The sequence below is a fragment of the Dendrobates tinctorius genome, unplaced genomic scaffold (genome assembly GCF_039654945.1).
Source record: "Dendrobates tinctorius isolate UK_male_01 unplaced genomic scaffold, ASM3965494v1 ptg000007l, whole genome shotgun sequence".
Classification (NCBI taxonomy): Eukaryota; Metazoa; Chordata; class Amphibia; order Anura; family Dendrobatidae; genus Dendrobates; species Dendrobates tinctorius.
In genome coordinates this window covers 29,320,560-29,340,623 of record NW_027361675.1, presented here as the reverse complement: position 1 = coordinate 29,340,623, position 20,064 = coordinate 29,320,560, and the positions used below count along the sequence as shown (strand labels likewise).

Genomic DNA, 20,064 nt, shown 5'->3' with positions numbered 1-20,064 from the left:
TATGTGACAAAATAGTTAATAAAGAACATTTCCCACATGTTTACTTTACATCAGCACAATTTTGGAAACAAATTTTTTTTTGTTAGGAAGTTATAAGGGTTAAAAGTTGACCAGCGATTTCTCATTTTTACAACAAAATTTACAAAACCATTTTTTTAGGGACCACCTCACATTTGAAGTCACTTTGAGGGGTCTATATGGCAGAATACCCAAAAGTGACACCATTCTAAAAACTGCACCCCTCAAGCTACCCAAAACTACATTCAAGAAGATTATTAACCCTTCGGGTGCTTCACAGGAACTAAAGCAACGTGGAAGGAAAAAATGGCATCAATTTTTTCATTTTCACATGGGCAACAGGATAAAATGGATCCTAAAATTTGTTGGGCAATTTCTCCGGAGTATACCGATACCTCATATGTGGTCATAAACCACTGTTTGGGCTCACAGCAGGGCTTAGAAGGGAAGGAGCGCCATTTGACTTTTTGAAAGGAAAATTAGCTCCAATCGTTAACAGACACCATGTCGCTTATGGAGCCCCTGTGTGACTAACATTGGAGCACCCCCACAAGTGACACCATTCTGGAAACTAGACCCCCCACGGAACTTATCTAGATGTGTGGTGAGCACTTTGAACCCCCAAGTGCTTCACAGAAGTTTATAATGCAGAGCCGTGAAAATAAATCATTTTTTTTTTTCCACAAAAATAATTTTTTAACCCCCAATTTTCCCAATGGTAACAGGAGAAATTAGACCCTCAAAGTTGTTGTGCAGTTTTTCCTGAGTACGCCGATACCCAATATGTGGGGGTAAACCACTGTTTGGGCACACGTCGGGGCTTGGAAGGGAGGGATCAGTTTGACTTTTTGAACGCAAAATTGGCTGGAATCAATGGTGGCGCCATGTCACGTTTGTAGACCCCCTGATGTGCCTAAACAGTGGAAACCCCTCAATTCTAACTCCAATCCACCCCTAACCCCAACTCCAACCCTAACGGAAAGATAAAAATAAATATATTTTCTTTATTTCATTAATTGTCCCTACCTATGGGGGTGATAGGGGGGGGGGGGGGTTATTTACTATTTTTTTCTATTTTGATCACTGTGATAGGGTCTATCACATTGATCAAAATGTACCGGGAATGAATGAATGAGCCGGCCGAATCCTGGAAGATGGAGGCGCCCACTGACGATGATTGACGTCGGGACTCAGGAGGTACCGGGGGGAATCGAAAGGCTGGGGAGCAGAGGGCAAGGGGGCAGATACTGACGGCACCGGGAGATCGCTTCCGTCAGTCATGGGGGGGGGGGGGGCTGATCGCTGTCTCCAGCCATGGCCGATGATATAGCAGCATCGGCCATGGCTGGATTGTAATATTTCACCAAGTTTCATTTGTGAAATATTACAATCGCTCTGACTGGCTGCTTCACTTTCAACAGCCAATCAGAAAGATCGTAGCCACGGGGGGGGGGGGGGGGGCGCAAAGCCACCCCCCTGTGGTGAAGCACAAGGTCTCCTGTACCTGCAGGTTGGGTGACCTTTCAGTGACTCCGGTCACCCGACCCGCAGGTACGCGATTTATACCATGACGCCTACGTAGGCGTCATGGCACAGGTTTTCATTACGCCTATGAAGGCGTCATGGGTTGGGAAGGGGTTAAAATATAGAGATATTATATACATATAAGCACTTTTTTGCATATATCATATATATAAATTCTCTTTTTCCCATTACAAATGGGCTAACGCTTCAGACATTTATGGCATGCTGAGTGAATAGGGCAGGGTTTCCCAACTCCAGTCCTCAAGGCACACCAACAGATCATGTTTTCAGGATTTCCTTAGTATTGCTCAGGTGATAATTGCTTCACCTGTGCAATACAAAGGAAATCCTGAAAACATGATCTGTTGGTGTGCCTTGAGGACTGGAGTTGGGAAACCCTGGAATAGGGCATCTGTGTCAACGGGTTGTCCGTGATCTCTGTCTAACCACCTATATGCTGCAGTCACTATCAGCCGCAGTCACAGCAGGAGCCAGGCTAAGCATATCAGCGAAGCTCCTGCAGATGATTACACAGGCATACAATAATAAATACATTAGATAGGACTGCTCCGAGATGGGTATACCGTGACGTTGGTGAAGTGGCTTAGTATACATTTTTTGCAAAAAACGAATCAACTAAATACCCTGTTTTTGTTATTTTTTATTAGCACTTGCTGTCTACTGTTATACTTTTTACAACAGAGTATTTTTGCACGTTTGTCATAATGTGTCCTTTGTGCTACAAGCATATCAGATGATGGTCATCTCTTCTGTACAAAGCATTCATGTGCTCTCAATGGTGAAAGCAGCGAAAAAGGCAACCAAACTCATACGGCAACGGCCCCAGTTCCTGGGAATAAGAAAAATTGGGAGATTGGATTCAAACCACCTACCCCTCATGTCCCCGATGTCATCTGTAGGGGGAAGACCCCCCCCCCCCCCCAATACACATTAGAAGGCCAACTGCTCCAGACCACTTTAAAGAAGGTTTGTGGCTCTGCCCACTTCCATAACTGGAGGATCAGTGGGGCCAGTGACGTCACCTCTACCGATTACTGCCAGGTCATATGCGTAATTGACTATTACCAGTACACTTGATGTCACCGGCCCATGTGGAAATGGGCAGAATCTGAATACCCCTCTTATAGGTGCATGGACGCCTTTACACTTTTAGATCCACTCCCAGTGTCACCATAAAACATTGGGCTTTAACCACTCCACTACGTTACAATTTTCTGTTTGCAAGAGCCATAACATTTTTATTTTTCAGGCCATATAGCTGTATGGGGGCTTGTTTTCTTGTTATTTTAAGGATGAGGTCTTTTGAATGACACCATTTGTTCTACCAGTGCATGGAGAAATAAAATTCCAAATGCGTTGAAACTGCAAAAAAAAAAAAAAAAAAAAAAAAAAAACACAAAACAATTTCACAATTGTTTTGCGTTTCTTTTTAAATTTACTATGCACACTACACTATATGATAAAACGGACCTCGTATTACAATGTTGTGGCGGCCAAAGAAACCGCAATTCTGGATTTAGATTTTTGTGTTCGTTACGCTGTTTACAGAGTGGATTACTTTTATATTTTGATAGATCGGACTTTTCTAAACGCAGCGATACCAAATGTGTATTTTTTAAATGGTTTTATTTTTAATGGGGCAAAAGTGAGGAGATTTGAAGTTGTGTTTCCTTTATTTAAAAAATTCCCCCCAGGAAACTTGAAGCCACGATCGTCTGAGCTATACTTAGCCGCGATTTGTGCTATACACAGCAGAACTAAAGCACCATCTCCAGTGAATGCCGGCCAAAGTGCCACGCAATCATGTGACAGGGGATCCCCGATGGGCATGAAGGATATGTGGCGCGCCTTCATCCAGTAAGTGATAAATACCGCTGTCTGCAATGGACAGCAGGATTTACCTCCGTGGTTCCCAAACTCCAGTCCTCACGGACCCCAACAGTTCATGTTTTCAGGATTTCCATAGTGTTACACATGTGAGAGAATTCCTGATGCCTTGATGATACTTCCATCACCTGTGAAATACTAAGGAAATCCTGAAAACGTAACATGTTGGGGGCTGTCAGGACTGGAGTTTGGGAAACACCGATTTACCTGGTTAACAGCCGCAGGTGGAGGAGGTCCGTTCACCCGCAACTGTTAAGGCTATGTGCACATGCTGTGGATTCTGCTGCGGATCCGCAGCGTTTCTGGCCTTGCTGGTCCGCAGCAGTTTCTGCTGCATTGTGCAGTACCATTGTTTTCAATGGTAATACCAAAAACGCTGTGCACATGCTGCAGATTTTTCCACGCGGATTTGCTGCGGGTTACAATCCGCATGTCAATTCTTTGTGCGGATTCCGCTGCAGTTTCACACCTTCACCATTGTGAGGTGAGAAACCGCAGGTATTTTGACCTGCGGATTTTTTAAAATCCGCAGCACTTCCAACTACGTGTGCACATAGCCTAAAGGGCACTTGATGGCAGCCATTGTGTGCAGGGAAAAATGTGGGCTTGGTGTGCAAACCTACATCAAAAGCCGGACTCTTATCTTTGACATAGATGTACGTCAAAGGTAGAGAAGGGGTTAAAATACTTCAGATAGTGACTTTCAGTAATAATCCACACTGTGCATTTTGGGTATGCACCAGAAAAACTCCCAGCATAAATGTATCTATAGATTCCATTGTGCTGGTATAAGGTTTCCTTTTTCAATTTCTTCTGCTAAATGGAGAAGCATTTAGGGAGTGCAAACACCATGGGAGCCTATGGGCAACGTAGCTACCGTATGCTCATTAGTGTCCTTAGTCAGGGGTATACACCAGGTAGCCCTCCCAATGTATACCTCTGCTGTGCTCTGCAAACATAGTATGAAAGCACCCCCTAGCAAAAGGTTGGGGAAATCAACCTAAATTTGTAAGAAGGCCAAAGCGCCGCTCAGTATTAATAAAGTTAAACACCTTAATTTACTTATAAAGTCCAGAAACATGGCGAGTGAACATCAAGTGAGAAGGCTTAGTGACACTGGCTTCCGGCCTGTCAGAGAATAGCACGTTCCTAAACTTAATATGTAGCTATTAAATGGATAACTATATGATCCTCCACGCGTGTGGGATTCATGGTCTATAATAGGCAGCAGATGGTATTCTTACTGGACGCCAGGCTTATACGCCACTGTATCCAATCAACTTAGTCAAGACAGATTTACCTTAAATAATCACAAGAAAATGTAACCATCTGTTAACTGAGAAAACGCAAAGGAGCCAGACATGTCCGGTAAGTGCTGAACCTGGTGCCACGTGTGCAGGCTCCTTACAGGAGCTATTTCCCTATGCATGCACCACTAGGAAAAATAAATATTATAGGTCTTCTACAACTACTCATCATAGATTGTGACCAAACCAGGTCTACCAGGCCTCCTTTGTATAGGTGCTGCAGAAGCAGATCATAAGATGCTGAAGAGAAGAAAAAAAAAAACAAACAAGATTTCTAACTTCTGGAATGAATAAATGGGAATGTGCTGACAAGGATTGCTACACTATTATCCCTAAAAGTGTCAGCAGACTGAGGCAGTGTAAGGAAGGACACAGATCTGCTGAGCAGACCGCATTCTTCTAACAGGAAGTTCACCATTGTTCTCAACGGATTTCCCAAAGTATTTCACAAACCTAAACCCTCAAATGCTCCAACGAAAAATAATGCAATCCACAACAGAGTCAGAACGAATCCATTGCCAATGACAGTCAGAAGTGATACTCACCTGCAAAGCATGGGGTATAACAGGCTACTTGGGTGGTAGGTAGAAATGTTCAATGTTTGCACAAGGCAACGGGAGAAAACCCCTAGCTAACAGTTGTACAAACCAGCCATTTACCCAACCCAAATCCCCTATTACTATAAAAACACACAAGATACTGCAGCAGACCCCTTTCACATGATGGTGGCCAGGGCATTGCTCTGTAGGGAACAGGGATGTGGAATCGGTGAGGGTACAAAATGGACCGACTCAGAAAATGTATAATACATTGGGTACAATGCAGGATGTGCTGTACATTTTCATAATATGGGAAAGTTATGAAATGTCCTGTACATGTCTGTTCTGTTCCTGATCTGAGGATCTGGGCTTTTAGTGGAGATGGATCTGTGTCGCACTTTATGTACATGATCAGTAGTGACCAGTGCTGTGGAGTCGGAGACTCGGAAATTGAGGAGTCGGAGGTTTGGCTTACCAATTCCAAAGCCCTGCTAGGGAACAATAGTAATGCAGCATTTACAGTAAGTGGGAACAACACGGCATTTACTACATGCAGAAAACAGACTTCCTTTACCCCTTTAGCGCAATTTCACATAGCTATAAGTCAGAGTTGAGCTTCTTCCACACGTGGTGGATACCGGCTATATTACAAAGTCAGCGACCAGAGTGGAGCTCCAATCACTGATGTAAACCATTTAGAAGCTGTTGCCCATCTCTGACAGCATCATTTAAAGAGAGTGTCAAACAATGAGTGTTCAAACCAAGTAAAGGCACTTGGTGCACCCTTAGCATGGCCAAACATTTTAAGGGAATATGTCACATTTGACCTACTTAAACTATTAATATGGGCATAGGTTTTAGATTACTGAGGAAGTGATACCTGTATGCATCATGCCTTGTTGAGAAATCATCTTTTACCACTTTAGTTAAATGACATCTTCCAGGCTCTGGGGAGGATGGTGTCTGGAAGATAACTCTGCCTCCAGAGCTTTTGTTACATGAATGAGGCATTCCTAGTGTGATATGTAATGGCTGTTCTTCTGATCTCACCGCAGAGCTGTGTGTGATTATACCTGACGCACCTGCAGGTTCCTCAGCTTCAGCCTCCAGCTCACAGGATTGTAATATTGTTACAATACAGCAGAGCCGAGAGAAAAAGTAAAAAATGTGTTTGACAGAAGACAGTTCATTTCTCCTGTTCTGTGTTAGTTACTTGTCTCACATTAGTACCTGCCCCTTTATGTAAAATAAGCTCTGGAGGCAGAGTTATCTTCCAGGCACCATCCTCCCCAGAGCCTGGAAGAAGCCATTTATATAAAGTGATAAAAGAGCATCAGCACATCTGATATGAGACATACAGGTAGGTCTGTCTTCAGCATTCTATAACCTGTATGCCCATATTAATAGTTTAGATAGGTCAATGTGGCGAGTTTCCCTTTAAGCACACCTTCTCATTTGCATGTCCCCCCTCCCCTCAATCTCCACCCCCTGCCCTCTGACAGCTCTGGCTTTATAGAGACAGAGAAAGGAAAACAAAGAAAAAACAAGCAGGTGCACTGAGCACCTGTACGTCGTCAGCACAGACTAACTGTCCAAGCAGAGTCCTTTTAAATGAAGCAGCTCACAGTGTGCACGGTTGGCAGCTCCTATCGGTCCCGCAACATGCAATTATGAGGTACCGATGAGTTAGACTAGCAGAAGTGGGTGACTTACATTATACACTGCAATACGATAGCAAATCTGCACTAAAAACGCAACAAAGCCAGAACAAACAGTTAATTGTTGTGTAGTTTGGGAGATTATATATACACACATACACACAGCATTTGTGAGAAGGTATGGTAAAGACCCTGCAGAATTGTAATTGGACCGCTCAACTTAAGGTGATATCTGGTTCAGGGGGCAAATTAAAGGGATGCATTTTTCAGATACGAGAAGGGATATTAGAATTTGGCAGTAATAATCCACAAAATGTTGTTTACTTCTGTTGTTCTCTATTGCTATTGGGACAAATATGCAATCTGAGGCCACCATATTCTCTCCTGACTTAGGGACTACAATGACCTTGTTTCCAAATCACTATATATGCCTTCAGTCAGCTTAAGAAGGTGGGGGAAACTGATGTGTCATGAAAGGTCGTGGTTTTTACAGAAAACGTATTTCACAAACACTAGAATAATAATCGCTTTCCTTGGAAATGTATATGGTGCAATTGGTTTCTGCTGCCTCAGCACAACAGGCAGGGTCACATTTCAACGTTAAATGGATGAATAAATGACATTGGAAGGACTCTTTGGAAACTACTAATGTCATGATTATTCTGGAACTGGCATGTGAAAATAGGAGTATGTACACCCAGACATCATTCACCTGTATACAAAGAGCAGCAGTGACATGTCATTGTCCTGGTACACCGCTTAAGGTACTGTCACACTTAGCGATGCACCAGTGATCCCGACCAGCAATATGACGCGGTCAGGATCGCTGGTACATCGCTAAGTGGTCGCTAGTGAGCTGCCAAACAGGCAGATCTCACCAGCGACATGGAAGGGGTCGGGGGTCGCTACTTACCTGTCACACTAGGCGATCCCGACGTCCTCCCGCCCGGGTCCAAGCTCGTCTCCAAAGCAGGAAGCCCAGCAGGAAGCGGCCGACGAGAAACGGTCCAGGACGTTCTCGCGCGATCAGCGATAACCAGCAGAGGAGCGGTCGGAGGTAAGTATCAGACATAGCGATGTCGCTAGCAACATCGCTATAACGTCACAAAACCCAGTGAGATTATAGCGATATTGCTAGCGATATCGCTTAGTGTGACAGGCCCTTTAGATGACTAGTCAGTTAATTACAGCTGCGTTACATAGGAAGTGTTACAAGACAGCAGGCATTTTTAGCCATTTATCAAGTCCTGTACATTTTTAGTTTCCTGATTTTACACATTTGTAGCTTAAATGATCTTGATTTTGTTACAATAGGTCCTGTATAAAAATATCTTCAGCACTGCAACTGCAGTCTGTCTAGCCCTTGCCTAAAGGCCCCGTCACACATAGCGATCTCACTAGCGAGATCGCTGCCGAGTCACAACTTTTGTGACACAACAGCGATATCACCAGCGAGATCGCTGTATGCGATAGCGATCAGCAACCGGCCCCCCTGCCGGTATCGCTGCAAGAAACCTCTGGACATTTTTTTCGTCGCTGGACAGCATGCATCGCTACGTGTGACAGGCGGGAGACCAGCGATCAGCTGTAAAATAAAAAATATTGTTATATTGAGAATAACAATATTTTTTCTTTTAATTCTATTTTTTACATGGATCCATGGCATCAGCGCTAACGAACACAGCGATGCCGCGCGCTCGGCGTCGCTGTGCTAATCGCTGGTGAAGCTGTCTGTTTGACAGCTCACCAGCGATCACACAGCGACTTACCAGCGATCCTGACACGATATAGTTGTCGGGATCGCTGGTAAGTTGCCATGTGTGACTCCAGCTTAAGGGGTAGCCAAATCCCAAGCATGTCAAGTACACAGAAATAGGACTATTTGAGAAGAAAAAAAAAACCAAACACTATTTTCCACAAACATGTAGAAAAATTAATTAGTAATAAGTACACCCCTTTAACAATCATTTATCCAGAAGATAGGCTGTATCTAAAATAAGAGTGGGACAACCATCTGCAACCCACACTGATTTTGGAAACCTGCAGTAGGAAGAAAGGAGGACATAATTCTTCCATTCTGATAGTAAAGAGACCGGATCCCCACCAATCTAAGAATTTTTACCAAATCAGTGGTTAGGTGATCACTTTTGCAGGCTTAGTTAAGGCCCCGTTACACATAACGATGTCCCAGCGATCCCACCAACGATCCGACATGGATGGGATCACTGGGACATCGTTAGACAGCCCCTCCAGCGATCAGGACCAGCGAGCAAGCTGGTATCTAAGGTAAACAGCGGGATTCTAAGAGCCGCGCGGCTCTTAGAAACCCGCTGTTTACCTTAGATACCAGCGTCGCTGATGATCGTTGCTCTCCCGCTGCCACACACAGCGATGTCGCTGGCGAGATCGCTGATGATGCGTCACAAAATCAGCGATCTCGCTGTGTGTGACGGGGCCTTTACTCTCTTTAAAGCCAATCTTCATAGAATGTTAGAGATGGAAGGGACCTCTAGAGTAATCATGTCCAACCCCCTGCTCAATGCAGGATTCACTAAACCATCTCAGACAGATGTCTGTCCACTTTCTGTTTGAAGAATTCACCAACCAGTGATGAGCGAACGTACTTGCATAATGTCTTATCCAAGCATGTTCAGGTGTTATCCGAGTATCTGGGCGTGCTTGTATATTATGTAAAGGTACTGTCACACTTAGCGATGTACCAGCGATCCCGACCAGCGACATGACGCAGTCAGGATGGCTGGTACATCGCTAAGTGGTCGCTAGTGAGCTGTCACACAGGCAGATCTCACCAGCGACATCGCTGGGGACGGGGGTCGCTACTTACGTGTCACACCAGGCGATCCTGACGTCCTCCCGCCCGGCTCCACGCTCGTCTCTCCACAGGAAGTGCCGCAGGAAGCTGACGACGAGAAACGGTCCAGGACGTTCTTGCGCGATCAGCGATAAGCAGCGGGGGAGCGGGTTGTAGGTAAGTATCACACACAGCGATATCTCTAGCAATATCGCTATAACGTCACTAGTTATAGCGATATTGCTAGCGATATCGCTTAGTGTGACAGGCCCTTTAGAGTTCCTGTGGCTGCATGATTTGCGGCTGTTAAGACAGCCTCAACACATGCAGGGATTGCCAGTTTGTTAGGGAATCCCCACACGTGATGAGGCTTTCCAACATCCGCAATTCATGCAGCTGCGGAGACTTGAACATAATATAAGAGCACGACTAGATACTCGGATAACACGTTATCCAAGCATGTTCGCTCATAACTACTCACCACCTCTCGTGGCAGCCTTGTTCCACTCATTGATCACCCTGAAAAAAAGTTTTTTTTCCTAATATTCAATCTGTATCTTCTCCCTTTCAGTTTCATTCCATTGCTTCTCGTTTCCATGTGCAAATGAGAATAATGATGATCCCTCTACACAGTAACATCCCTTCAGATATTTGTAGACAACCATTATGGCAAGTCTTCTTAGATTTCTTTTTTTGCAAGCTTAACATTCCCAGATCCTTTATCCGCTCCTCGTAGGACATACTTTGCAGTCAGCTCACCATCCTGGTAGCTCTTCTCTGAACTTGCTCCAGTTTTTCAATGTCTTTTTTTTTTTTTTTTTTTTTTTTTAAAGTGTGGCGCCCAGAATAACTCTTCAATGAGTTCTGAGCTCATCACACCCCACTGTAAAACATTTTGGAGAAGTTTCTGCCTTTCCAAACTACTTTTCTATTGTAGATTTAGGATAGTAATAAGCTCTGAAGCACTGGTTTGCACCCCTAAATTATGCTTTGAACACATTGCGGTACTCTAATTACTTATTTTAGAAAGGTTGTCATTTCCTAAAACAAATAAAGTATCCCGAATATGTTAAACTTCATTGACACACACATACAAGATGGATAAGTAATTTTTACCCCTCAATCACAGTAAGATTTTCTTTTCGCATGAAAAAAAAAAAAGTCAGTTTTTCGTCAATGCGCTGGATCTAATTTTCAGCTGATTTTGGGCAGTGGGACTGTTTTAAACATCAGTGTAGCATTTGTGGGGGGGTTTTTGCATATGAGAAAAAAAAAATTATAAAGGATGTCAAGCTTCTTAAACCCACTAAACCATGAATAACTGACAGCTCTCAGACTGCATCCAAGTACTATCCATTCTTTAGCAGGACAGGTAAATTCATGGATCAAAATTGGACATTTCTGCTTTTTCTTTTTATCGGTATCCGCAAAAAAAGGGTATCAATATGAAAAGATCCATAGAATATAATGGACACGTCCTATTCATGAAAGGCACAAACAGAATATGTGCGACAAAGTCAGACATCAGAATGAGGCCCAACATTGCACAGAAATGTAAAAATGGCAAGTGGAAATGAGCCTTCTGAAAACATGATATACAACTGAGGCAAGTGCGACAGAAATGTCTTACACTATTTACAGTGTACATAATGGCCGAGATGGGTTTGTATGACAAGTCCGCTTATAATTCCCTACCCCGCCATAGTTTTCATAGGAAAATGCCATCCAGGCTGCTGCACCAAATGGATGAGCTGGCTCTACCAGACTAGGCTTATTTACGTCTATTCCTACTAATGAAACTGGCAATCAATACCTAGGTCATTTGAACACATCATTAAAAATGCATCCATTCGATCTGTACTAAAGGAATAGCACGTATCTGTTTCCAGGCTTGCTGCAGAGTAATAATTACCGTAATCTTGTAAATTCTAATTTTGCACTTTAGCCTAGTAAGTACTCATTTATAACGCAGCTAAATCCTGAAATGACATGGCTGCATCATAGGCTGTATGGGGTTTGTAGGAAATAAAATGCCACCATGATGTTGGGAACGTCACAGGGCTTTGGGACCTATTGTCCTCAGCAATGCTGGGGAGTGTCAGGGGACAGCCCCCAAACAATCAAACTTTAACAACTTGTGGAAATGACGGCTCATAAAAGGTTGATGCCACACTTTATAGTAGAAAGAGTTTGCAAATACTTTAAATATAAAGATCCTGAGATACAAGGGTGAATTCATACAACCAAAATGCTAGGGATTTCCCATGTGGATAGGCGCATAGTAGCGGCATAAAAAGGGAGGAGAGTAGATGAGATGTTAAACCCCATTCACACACTGAAACTGTTCTACTTGAGTGTGGACCTGTCAATTCAAAAATGGCAGGGAAGGGGTGTCGAAGAAAGTGTCAAAGCATGGGATTGCCTAAGTATTTGATTTAGGTTTTTTTTTTCATTCCACAAAAGGAAAAACTGCATTATTGGCAGGATTTGGCAGTGTGGATGTCCAGCAGGAGTTTTCCCAAGTCAAATCTATTACAAACGAACATTTTGCTACTATGCATTTTAAGGGCTGTCCACTACTCCAATAACCCATCCATATTATGTTCCCTCAAGTAAAATGGCATCCTATAGTCTCCTCTGAGTCTTTTCCTTCGATGTCGATGCCAAGCCTCCAGAAGCTTATGTGACATTATGTCATAGGAGCCCTGCAGCCAATCAGAATCTGCATGTCAGAGCCTGGCCTCCCAGGGATGTGTGTGATATTCGGTCATATGAGCCCTGCAACCAATCAGCAACTGATTCACTCAATAGCTTCAGCCATAACTGACATGTAGAGGAAGTCAGAGCAGCAGCACACCCTCACTACTTCTGGATTACAGTTTTGAGAGCGAAATGGCTGCAGGGATCACGTGACAATGTCATATCAGCCCCGGGAGACCAGGCGTATACATCACTGGAACGGCGTCCGCATCGGACAGGAGCATAGGCTGGTATTTAACATGGAGAAATATAGTGTTTGAAAAGGGGTTGTATAAGTAGTGGACAAACACTAAGTATTCATCATATCAAGTAAGGGTGATTTTCGCTGCTTGGACTTTAGAACTACAGAAATGAAAAGCTGGAAAGAACATCTTATTCAGGGTAATACAGGGTCCAGAGTTGTATAACTTCATAAAGATTATCTCTATGTCAAAAGAAGGTGTGAAAAGGTGAACATACAATTTAAAGGAAATCTGTCAACAGTTTTTTGCCAGCCCATCTCAGAGCAGCATTATGTTGGGGCAGAGACACCGATTCCAGGAATGCATCACTTACTGGGCTTCTTGCTGCAGTTTTGATAAAATCACTTATCTGCTGCAGATCTATCAGTTCTTTGAACACTGAGCTCTCTATAACCCTACCCCCACACTGCTGATTGGCAGCTTTCTGTGTACACTCTGCATAGGCAGAAAGCTGCTAATCTGTAGTGGGGGCATGGTTGGACTACATGGAAGTATACAAGTCCTCTAGTAAAAGTTTTGCTAATAAAAGTGATATCAAAACTATAGCAAGCAGAGCAGTAGCTGATACATGGCTAGAATCAGGTTCTCCGTCTCTGTACCTATTCCGAGAGCAGTATAATATAAAAACCTGGAAACAGATTCCCTTTAAGATAAGCGTTACGTTTTGTAATTAGCCTGATCTGTATCTCCTAGCTAAACAGTGCGTTTCCAACTTTTCTATAAACCCCGACAAACCCACACTGAGCGTGTTAAAGGGGTGATTCGAAGTCCAAAGTAAATTTCATTCAAAATCTATTTAGAGCCATTATCTAAACTATTTTCTAATATTCTTGAATTAAAAACATCCTACCTTTCTGTCACCACACTTTTCTATTTTTTCTTCTACTTCCTTTTTGAGGATTCTTCGTTTGAAAATCCCAGTGAACACTAAGATATTCAAAAGAAGCATCATCAGGGGTAAAAACATACAGTCACTGCCACCTTCCTAAGAAAGTCATCGGCGACGCTCGTTTCAGGGACTAGACTAGTCACAGCACACTGTGCTCAATGACAGCACACTCTGTTGCCAATTCCGACCAGTAGTAATGAGCCGACAACAGAGTGCATTGTCAGAATATCAATGTCGCCCTCGCGTGACATCACTGGTTTCTGCACGCCGGGTTTTCTGACACAGCTCTTTATAATGCAGACCTGAGAAAACAAGAGCGCGCACTGTCATTGTGCACATCGCACTGGGACTAGCTATGCCTCTGAAATACACACATCATTGATGACACTTTGTTTCAGGGAGGGGGCAGTGGCTGGGTGAGTGACCACCACAGCCTCTGCCCCCTGATGATGCTTCTTTGAGTATCCTGACATGCACTGGGATTCTGAAATGAAGAAAGATGCTTGGAGGAAAGAAAAAAAAAAAAAAAAAAAAAGGAGTTACCGTAAATTGTGTAGCTAGGGAAGGATATAAACCCCTACTCTTCTGAAGATGCTAAACTGAGCCAGATTAATGTCCCAATCATTGAATTGCTGCTTTCAGACATCCTGTGTCATTGCCGGAGCAAGGACAGGCTCAAGGTCTCCTGACCTGAATGTGACAGTCTCAAATATGCCAATAAGGCTGTCAAGTTCAGGGCAGAAGAATCAGGTCTGATCCGTCAAAGTCCATGCTTGTACCTTAACACTTGTATGTGTGAACGTAGCCTAAAACTTATGTCCGCTATAATAAACGGACATGCGGATGGCACAAGGACATCTCGGGGCTACGAGCACACGCTGCGGATCTGCAGCAGTTCTGCAGACAGTGTATAGTGGCATGTTATCCTATGGGATTTACATTCTGCTGTGCACATGCTGCGGATTTAACTGCGGAAAAGCTGCGGTTTTGAATCCGCAGAAAGAAATGACATGTCACTTTTCTGCGGATTCTGCTGCGGTTTACCATCTCCTCCATTGTAGAGGTGATAAACCGCAGGCCAATCCGCAGGTCATTCTACCTGCGGTTTTACCTGCGGTTCCACAGATAAAAAATCCGCAGACCAATCCGCAGCGTGTGCACTTAGCCTAAAGCAGACATGCAAGCGCAACACAAATATGAAAAACTGGGAAATGAAACGCAGAGCACAAAAATAAGGCATTGAGTCTGGTTGTTGATAGACGATACCCAAAAGTGGCATCCATCACTAATCGGCTAGAAGGACATCCAATTAATGGCTATCAGAAAACAAGAGATTCCATATTAGAAATCACTACACCATGTTCCAAATTATAATGCAAATTATATTTTTCTCTGATTTTCCTAAGTGGTTGGTGCAAATGACAGTCAGTCTAATAAAAGTCATCACTCGTTAGCGTATACATCGAATATTATTGAAGAAACCTCCCAATGATAACAGTATAATCTCCAAAATGAATAAAAACACAAAATGCACTGCTCCAAATTGTGCACAGGTTAATTTCTAAACATTTGTTATGTTTTAACGAACTGAAAATGTTCATTTGTGGAATTTGCAGCATTAGGAGGTCACATTCACTTAACAAAAGAGCTATTTAACTCCAAAACATCCTAACAGGCCAAGTTACATGTTAACATAGGAACCCTTCAATGATAGCACCTTCACAATTCTTGCATCCATTGAACTTGTGAGTTTTTGGAGAGTTTCTGCTTGTATTTCTTTGCATGAAGTCAGAATAGCCTCCCAGAGCTGCTGTTTTGATGTGAACTGCCTCCCACCCTCATAGATCTTTTGCTTGATGATACTCCAAAGGTTCTCTATAGGGTTGAGGTCAGGGGAAGATGGTGGCCACACCATGAGTTTATCTCCTTTTATGCCCATAGCAGCCAATGACTCAGAGGTCTTCTTTGTAGCATGAGATGGTGCATTGTCATGCATGAAGATGATTTTGCTCCTGAAGGCACTTTTCTGCTTTTTATACCATGGAAGAAAGTTGTCAGTCAGAAACTCTATATACTTTGCAGAGGTCATTTTCACACCTTCAGGAACCTTAAAGGGCCCTACCAGCTGTTTCCCCATGATTCCGGCCCAAAACATGACTCCTCCACCTCCTTGATGACGTCGCAGCCTTGTTGGGACATGGTGGCCATCCACCAACCATCCACTACTCCATCCATCTGGACCATCCAGGGTTGCTCGCCACTCATCAGTAAACAAGACTTCATGTATGTCTGGGCCCACTGCAACTGTTTCTGCTTGTGAGCACTGTTTAGGGGTGGGCGAATAGTAGGTTTATGCACCACAGCAAGCCTTTGAAGGATCCTACACCTTGAGGTTCGAGGGACTCCAGAGGCACCAGCAGCTTCAAATATCTGTTTGCTGGTTTGTAATGGCTTTTTAGCAGCTGCTCTCTTAATCCGATGAACTTGCCTGGCAGAAACCTTCCTCATTCTGCCTTTATCAGCACGAACACGTCTGTGCTCAGAATCAGCCACAAATCTCTTAACAGTGCGATGATCACGCTTACGTTTTCGGGAAATATCTAATGTTTTCATCCCTTGACCAAGGCATTGCACCATTTGATGCTTTTCAGCAGCAGAGAAATCCTTTTTCTTTCCCATGTTACTTGAAAACTCTGGCCTGTTTAATAGTGTGGAACATCCAGTTTTCCTTTTATTGGGCTCACAAGGCAAACTAATTATCACAGTTATCTGAGACTGATTTCAGTGATCCAAAGAACCTTGAGACACAATACCATCAATGGGTTTCATTGAAAAAAAACAAACAAAAAAAATGTTATGACACTTAAAACCAATTTGCATAATTGTTTGGAACATGCTGTATATAGCAGATGTATAAACTGCGTGCCTTTACTGGCGTACACCTTAAAGGCAATCTGTCAGCAGAAAACACACAAAAAAACAAAACAAAAACACAACCTACAAATTTAGGGGATATTATTAACCTACCCGTCGCCCACACTTAGCCGAATACTGCAAAGAGAAAATTAACGTTATTCCCCAGCAGTGTTCCAGCTTCTGTCATGGGATAGAGAATACAGAGAGGTGGTTGTACCTTGTAAGCGCTGTCCAGTATCAGACTGGGGTGCAAAGGGCCCACCAGTAACCAATTCTAGGGCCCCACTTTTCAGTTATATGCAAATGAGACATTATCCTCAATCACAAAATAATATAACAATGAACTGGGTAGATGGTTAAATGAAGAAAATGCTGCCTTTGTCTGTACATAGTGATTCAAGTATATTGTGCCAAGTACTGTTTATATAAGAGGGTGGTGGGCCCACCGGAGGATTCTCCTGTGAGCCAGTCCAAGCCTGCAGCTGTGTGACCATGCCCTCGGCTCGAACAGTCAATCTTCATGAGCGCACCACCTCGGTAAGCAGGATAACCCCTTTAATCTACCAGCTGAGGTTGTCTCACAGAAAATCCCACACGTAAACTATCATAGGAGCTTCACAACACTATTCTTTGCAAAAAAAGACAACCCCTTCATCTATTCTAGACATTCTCCTCCTCACAAGGTCAGTGTACCTGTCAAAGACAAGACATTCCTGCTAGCTATAATTTAGAAATGACAGATGCCACATTTGCACACCACTTTTTTTTTTGCAATCACTCCTGATTTTAGGTAAAAAAAAAAATGCTAATCAACTGCTAAAGTGTGACTAACCCTTTAATGAATAATTACTGATGAAGCGTATTCAGAAGAGATCGAACCACCATGCACAGACTGGCCGTTGGTCTACTGACCCAGAGAGACAGCGTCATTATTTCTATGAAGCGGTCACACTCTGGTTGGGAGAACCAAGGCCAGTCTGTGCATTGAGGTCCGATCTTGGACCGATTTGCACAGAAGTCTGAAAGTGCCCTTACTACGGGAGTCACAAGTTACACAACTTTTCAACTCCGAACCATTCTCAACATCCCTAGGTGTCGACATTTAAAAAGGGTGTTCCTACTCAAGGCATATCCACAGAATGAAAGGAGATCGTCCAGCTTCATGGAAAAGCAAATCTTTTATTAGGTGTACATACAAACTGGCGACCGGTTAAAATGTGAACATCTACACGTTTCTGGTGCACGTCAAACTAAGGTTACTCGTAGCACCAGAAATGCGTAGATGTTCACATTTTAACCGGTCACCAATCTGTCTGCACACTGAATAAGATGTGCTTTTTCGTGAAGCTGGACGATCTCCTTTCTTCCTCCGATTATGACGTACTGTCGGACGTCCTCTCCATGCAACGGTGAGCTGGATTATTTCCTTCATATTCACAGAACACATGTTCAGACGTGCACCCTAGGACGGAGGTCCCCAGGAATAATAGGAAATGTGGTTGTGCATGTCATCACTTACATGGGCGTTACAGAATCAGACAAAAACAGTGAAGTTCCGGAGACCCCTTGATTTGCCATATCCAAGTGCAAGATGCCCACAAAACGTCTTAAGCTCTGGGCAGACACACGTGTGTGTGATATATATATATATATTTTGCAGTATGGTGATCACTTAGGTGCAAGTTTTTCCACATGCCCCATTCCTTCAGCCATAACAGTGGTATGGGCTCGCTGGATAGGCGAGAGACTGTACCACCTCTAACCTGCCAGTGACTGCGGCTCTTCTCGATGATTACCTGGTCTGGTTCAACATCACAAGTGCATCATGCTGCAATGACAACGTTGTGCCAGACTGGCTAATCAAAAAAAGATTTGGGGGAGACGGCTGTGCCCCCTCACCTGTCCTGCCCGAGGGAATTGGACATGTAAGTCAATTTGCACTGACTAGGTGGCGCATAGGTGAGCAGCCCCCGGTCTGATGCACCAGGCATGGCCTTGTATTACTTTACACCCATTCATTGAATAAGGCCATCCCAGAATGGACCGCATAGACTGACTTTGCAAAAGAGAGACTTCCAGTTCTCGCACGAACACATGTGACCCGGTAAGTCGGAATTGAAGACGTGTGACAAACACCTTCGAGCTACTAATACATGGGCCCCTTCTGCACTACTGACAGGTCAAGGGCGTCTCTTAAAGCTTGTGTAAGGAGGTTGGTCCTTCTAGACAGCGCTTTGTATTTAATCTCATCCTGGACCCCTGCTGAATACTTGGGGGTGGATGGATGGATTGCCATAGAACCCAGCACCCATCCCACCAGCCATGTAAGGCTCCTGCCACCAGGCTGCCTCATCCCCTTCCTACAGCACCTTGTGGGAAGCCTCCGCTGCTGCCCGGCCTGATCTGGGTGCTGGCAGCTACTCCCAGGATCTTTGCCCTTTCCCATACAGCCCACAGTCATTCATTCGTCACGGCAGCCACATTACACAATGCTGTCAGTGACACTCCCTCATCCACCTGCCCCACATCTCCCGCATCCACCTAGCGCCTCTTCCGCCTGTGACATCAGCAGGGAAGGGGTTACAGGCCTGCAGCCAGCGCTGGGAGTGGAGGTGACCGGCCCCCAGGACTACTCTCCCATCAGTGCCCGCACGGCCAGGGGCGCCGGGTGACAGATGCCGGCCGGAGGCATACCGATTCCCGGGCCGCAGCGGCGCGCTACGCTCCGGTACCTGCAGGTGCTCCTGGAAGCGGATGGGGAGTATCTGAGCCATGGCGGTTACGAGCTCTGCCGCTTCTCTCCGGGATGTCGCCTCACGCTCTCAGGGGCTGGGAATTCTAGAAGGCTGTCGTCGGTGCGCGTCCTCCGGCTGGTCCTCACTGACTATCGGGCAGGAGCCGCAATGGCGGAAACGGGGGAGCTGCCTCTGCAATCCGGAACGACAGCTTCACCCTCACTCTGCGCCCCGCCCCCTCTCCGCGCAGGAATACTATCTATACCTAGCACAGCTGACCGCTCGCTCAACGCCCGGCGGAGGGATATCGCTCGGTTCTGTGATTACGGCGCTCATAAGGGCTGCGTTACTAAGTGGGAGAAGCAGCTGCGGGGAAATGTGTGTTCACGAGTTGCCCCATACTGGAGACTGTGGGGTTAACGCTCCGTGAATATTCATTTGAAGCAGCAGGGATTCTTTTCTCCCTTCATTCTGCCACATCATGCGACTGGGTGCGTGACGTCATTTCCGGAAAATTTGTACCTTGGCCTTGAATTCGTGGTCACATGACACTGGCTGGAGCTGATGCTGAGGCGGCCGGGTGCCCTGTCAGTCACCTGAGCGGCCGTGTGCGCCGGTGCCCGCCGTGACTGACCACAGGCTGCGGCCCATGGCGTGGAATTGGCCAGTACTCACCAGCAGGCGGCGCCTGTCACTGACAGCCCCAGAGGCTGGCAGTGCTGGGCAGAATGGCAGCAGCGCCTTTCCCCTCACCTA

At 44.7% G+C, this 20,064-nt stretch overlaps 1 protein-coding gene across 4 annotated transcripts in view; it reads right to left on the bottom strand.

Annotated features, from left to right (window-relative positions):
* Positions 1-19,563, bottom strand: part of CLTC (clathrin heavy chain) — a 118,683-nt gene extending 99,120 nt beyond the window's left edge. For 2 of the 4 annotated variants that reach the window (XM_073572970.1, XM_073572972.1), the window contains exon 1: positions 19,306-19,563. In XM_073572970.1, the coding sequence (XP_073429071.1) occupies positions 19,306-19,347 (42 nt within the window). In that variant the 5' untranslated portion in view covers positions 19,348-19,563. The remainder of the gene's footprint in view (positions 1-19,305) is intronic. The other 2 variants (XM_073572971.1, XM_073572973.1) reach the window with 1 other exon arrangement.
* Between the last annotated feature and the right edge of the window lie 501 nt (positions 19,564-20,064).